Source organism: Marmota marmota, unplaced genomic scaffold, assembly GCF_001458135.2.
Source record: "Marmota marmota marmota unplaced genomic scaffold, marMar, whole genome shotgun sequence".
Classification (NCBI taxonomy): Eukaryota; Metazoa; Chordata; class Mammalia; order Rodentia; family Sciuridae; genus Marmota; species Marmota marmota.
The window spans coordinates 1-4,853 of record NW_026006509.1 but is presented as its reverse complement, the minus strand read 5'-3'; the positions used below and the strand labels follow the sequence as shown (position 1 = coordinate 4,853).

Below are 4,853 nucleotides of genomic sequence, written 5' to 3'. Positions count from 1 at the left end.
GCTCCAGTCCATGCTCAGATGGGTCCTTTGCATTTACACGTTTCCTGGATGTGCCAGGGGCAATGCAGAGAGCCCCCTGTGGGGAAATCCCTCACCATGTTGCTAGGAATCAAAAGGGAGGGAGGAAGAGATGGGGTCTGACAATCCTCTTGCATGGCATGTCCTCAGTGATGGACATAAATTCCCTGAGTCCACATGTCCTAAGGGATCCCCCACTGCCCAAGGAGCTCAGAACAACCTTATGACATGGAATTTGGGGAGGACAGTGATGCACATTAATCATTCTGTCCTTGGACACAAAACTTTCACATCCATCTCATAATGCAGAACACATTCAGTCCTCATCCTTGAGACCCTAAAGGCACAAATACTTCAGCAGAGCTCAGAAGTACAGTGCAAAGACTCCAAAAGATTCAGGGAAAACTCGACTCTGTGCCTTAAAATCAAAGAGGGGTCATACACTCCTAAGCTCTATGGAAGGAGTGATATTCCCATTTCAAAAGGAAAAAAACACAGATATGTTGAGGGGGACTGAAGCCCAGCAGGACTTACATTAAACCCAGTGCTCCAATTCTGTCCTCAGAGCCACTCTAGGGGGAGAAGGGTGAGGACTCTGGGCAGGCCCAGCCCCAGACCAGGTGGACAGAGTCCCCTGGTCTCACTCTCAGTGAGCTTGGCCTGCAGCCTGCATCCTTCTAAACAACTGCTGCTCACTGATGGCTCCTCTGATCCTGGGGTCTTCTCAGCAGCCCTGACTTCACCTCACAGCCCCATGCATCACCTGCCAGGGCTGCCAGGAGGGACCCTGACCCCTGACCCCCATCTGACCTCCCAGCCCTTCCTTTCAAGTATTCATGTAAGCCTCCTGACCCTGTAGCTCTCACAGTCTGCCACCTGCAAAGCCAGCATGGTGTGGCTGAGGACAAGTCACCCTCAGCAGGGAGCAGGTCCTGGCCTCCCTTGAACCAGGGCTGGGAACCTCTGGGCCCCTTGCTGGCTGAACAGGGGAAACCATGCCCTGGGCAGTCCTGGGTCAGGAGCCCAGAGCTCTCTCCCACAGGCCCTGCCCTGGAGGGTCTTTCAGATCTTCATCTCTGCCTCTGAGCTGGGGAAGCTGGGCCTTGTTGATCCCTGGGATCCTGAAACACCCTCCATCCTCTGGGTGCAAAGCCCTGGGCTGCTCCTAGTGGAGCTGCTGGCCTCCCCCCCTGGCCACAGCTCCTGGGCAGCACCACAAGTGTGCTGCTCTCCTGGCCCAAGTGCAAAGCACCAGCTCTGCCTGCACTGCCCCTCTCTGCCCCTACCTGTCCTGCACATGGTCTGACATCAGTCAGGAGGTCACTCGCCAGGGCCTCACCTGTGCCCTTGACATTGTCCAGCCACAGTCTGCTCCAGCCTGAGTGAGCACAGCTCCCTGCAAGTGTGAGGTCATCCACAAAACAGGTTCTGAGAAAGTCATTAAGTGTGTCCACCTGTGAGTTATAGGAGGTTCAGGGGACCACACCTGTCCAGGGTAAGAGCAGAAGCCTAAATACTCAACTTGCTCTTGCCAGATATGAGCTGTTGGGCACAGTGGATCACCACTCAAGCTTCTGTGTCATTTCATAACTGCATCATGGAATTGACCCTGATCTCTCTGTCATGATTATGTAGATGTGGAAAACACATTAATGGATGATGTGGGCAGAATAGAAAAATACACAAAAGCAGTTTTACTTTCCAAAATGCTGTTGTGTGCTCCTAACTGCAGCTGATGATCACCTCTACACTAAATGCTCCTCTAGGAGGCCTCCACCCAGAGCTGCTATATAGCAGGAGGACATGCAAATAGGGCCTCCCTCTGCTCATGAAAACCAGCCCACCTGACCCTGCAGCTCTGCACAGGAGCCCAGCCCTGGACTCCCAGCTCAGCCCACTCAGTGACCAGGACTGAACACAGCTGCTCACCATGGACAGTGTGCTCAGCTGGGTTTTCCTGGTGGCTGTTTTCAAAGGTAATGAATGGAGAACCAGAGACCCTGAGTGTGTGAGTGGACAGGAGTGAGAGGAAGAGTGGATGAGTGCCAGTGTCCTGACCAGGCTGCCTCTGTGTTTGCAGGTGTCCAGTGTGAGGTGCAGCTGGTGGAGTCTGGGGGAGGCCTGGTGCAGCCTGGGGGTTCCCTGCGACTCTCCTGTGCAGCCTCTGGATTCACCTTCAGTGATTACTACATGTACTGGTTCCGCCAGGCTCCAGGGAAGGGGCTGGAGTGGGTTGGCCAAATTAACCAAAATGGTGGTAGCACCTACTACCCAGACTCTGTGAAGGGCCGATTCACCATCTCCAGAGACAACTCCAAGAACACGCTGTACCTGCAAATGAGCAGTCTGAGAGTCGAGGACACAGCCACCTATTACTGTGCTAGAGACACAGTGAGGGGACCTCAGTGTGAGCCCAGACACAAACCTCCCTGCAGGGCGCCTAGGGCCAGCAGGGGGCACTCAGCACACAGCAGCTCAGGGTCACCCAGGAACAGGTGCAGAGGGGGTGGGGGCAGATTTCCTCTCTCTGGGGGCCTCTCTTCTCCATGATCCAGCTTTCTAGGAGAGCTCTCTGGACATATTTTTTCTACTAATCTCTTATGCCTCGGAAGAGAACAATTTGGGTTTTAAATTTCTACTTTCTTTTTCATTGTTGCACCATAATTATAAATAATAGTGCATTTCAATTGGACACAACTACACAATCATGGGACATAATTTCTTCACTTCAGTCCCCTGCCATCTCCCTTTCCCTCCCTTTCTCTCTACCCCTCCTTCCTGACCCTTTTTCCCTTTCTTTTCTTGACAGGTCTTTTCTATAATTTGGTTTCATTAGTGCCTCTTAGAGCACATAAAGGGGACATCCACTGTGCCATCCTCACACAGGACACAGGAATGCTTCGTCAGTGTCATTCCACTGCTTGTCCCATTTCTGTTCCCTACCTCAACCTGATCCCCTTCCTCTCCTCCTGCTCCCTCTTCTGTTTCCAGGGGACTCCTCCCAGGACTTTCCCCTTTTGTGATTTGCAATTCGCATTTGAGATTAAACACTTGACATTTCTCCCTCTGAATCTGGCTGAATAAACTTGATATTCTCCAGCTCCATCCATTGACCAGGAAATGCCATATTTTCCCTCTTCCCTGTGGCTGAGTGAAACACTGTTCTGTGCATACACCACCTTCCCTTTATCCACTCATCTGTTGATGGACATCTGGGAAAGTTATGTAATATGGCTGTTTTCAGGCCCACTGGTGTAAACACTGATGTGGCTACAGAGCTGTGCTGTGCTGATCTTGGGTCTTTTGGATAAACACCGAGGAGTGTAGCTGGGTCACATCGTGGCTCCATTCCTGGTCTCATGAAGTGTCCATTCTGCTTTCTATAATGGCAGCACTAATTTGAAGTCCCAGCAATAACACATCCATACACCTCTTTCCCACATCTTTGCTGATACTTTTTATCATCTGTGTTCTTCATGATCACCTTCTGATTGGGACTGAGATGAATTCTAAACATAATTTCAATTTTCATTTCTTGATTGGTAGAATTATTGGGTATCTTTTCCTATATTTGTTGGCCACATAGATTTTCTCTCATTAGAAATGTCCCCTTAGCTCTTTCTCATTTATTTATTGGGCTATTTGGCCTTGGCATTAAGTGTTTTGTGTTGTCTATATATTCTGTGTATTAGTGCCCTATCTGAGGAGCAGGTGACAATGATGTCCTATTCCCAAGGCTCTCTCCTCACACTATGGCTGGATTCCATTGCTGTGCTGAAGGTTTTAATTTGATACTGTCCTGCTTACTGATTCCTGGTTTTGACACTTACACTTTAGTGACCTTTTTGAGGAAATCTGTGTCTGTGTAGGTACAGAGGAGGGTTGTTGCAATATTTGATTATAGCCCTTGCAGAGTTGATATTTTACAGGGTGAGGGATAGTGACCTAGTATATTCTTTTACATATTGATATTCAGTTTTCCCAGCACTCTCTCTTGAAAAGGCTATAATTTCTGCAACATGATTTTGGAAAGTCTGACAAGTGCCAGATAAGTGCACTTAGGTTGGTCTGTCTCTGTACCTCCTACTCTGTCCCCTTGGTGTCCATGTCTGCTTTGGTGACAGTGCCATGCTGGTTCAGTTACTACAGCTCCGTCAAGTAATTTGAGGTTACATGTTGTCATGTCTCCAGAAATCAAATATCAGAAGACTCAATCAACAAAATTAGAGAGAAAACAGAAGATATTGCTGCTGAAATTCAGAATTATAAACTATTTTTACAAATATCCTTCAGTAACCTAGAAAAAAAGTAAAGAGATTGACAAAATTCTAAATGCAGGTCATCTAGACAAATTGTAGCACAAGAATCTACAAAGGTAAAAAAATATATATATTAAGCAATGAAACTGAACAACCATTAAAGACCTTCCACAAGAGGAGAGCCCAGAAGGATGGTTTGCAGTTGGTTCTAAGAGAGAAGTTTCACCCTCCTCTCCTCTCCCTCTTCCCCAGCTTCCTCAATTGGGAGAGAAGATGGGCCCTTGGCTTCTGCGTCTGGCCTCCTTCATCAGCTTGATGGTCCCAGTTCCACCTGTTTCCCAGCAAATGCTGTCACTCCATTGTCTTCCTGGCTGAAGACCCACTGTGCACAGATTCCAAGCTTTCTCCATCCACACCAGCCCCTGTAGGGTGCAGCCCGTCACAGCTTCTGCTGGAAAGTTGACCATTTCCTCTTCTTCATGAAGAGCCAGCGTTGCTTCTCTCCTGGGAAATCCTTCAAGACCTTGTTTTCCCTGAAATCTTGGGCCCAGGAGATGCCAGCCCTGGCAGATGTCC

At 48.9% G+C, this 4,853-nt stretch overlaps 1 gene segment (V, D, J or C); it reads left to right on the top strand.

Moving 5' to 3' along the window:
- The first annotated feature begins 1,836 nt into the window (after positions 1-1,836).
- On the top strand, positions 1,837-2,583 carry LOC107134483. The segment is given in 2 exon segments: positions 1,837-1,994; positions 2,099-2,583. Coding segments are annotated over 2 exon segments (516 nt in total).
- The last annotated feature ends 2,270 nt before the right edge of the window (positions 2,584-4,853 follow it).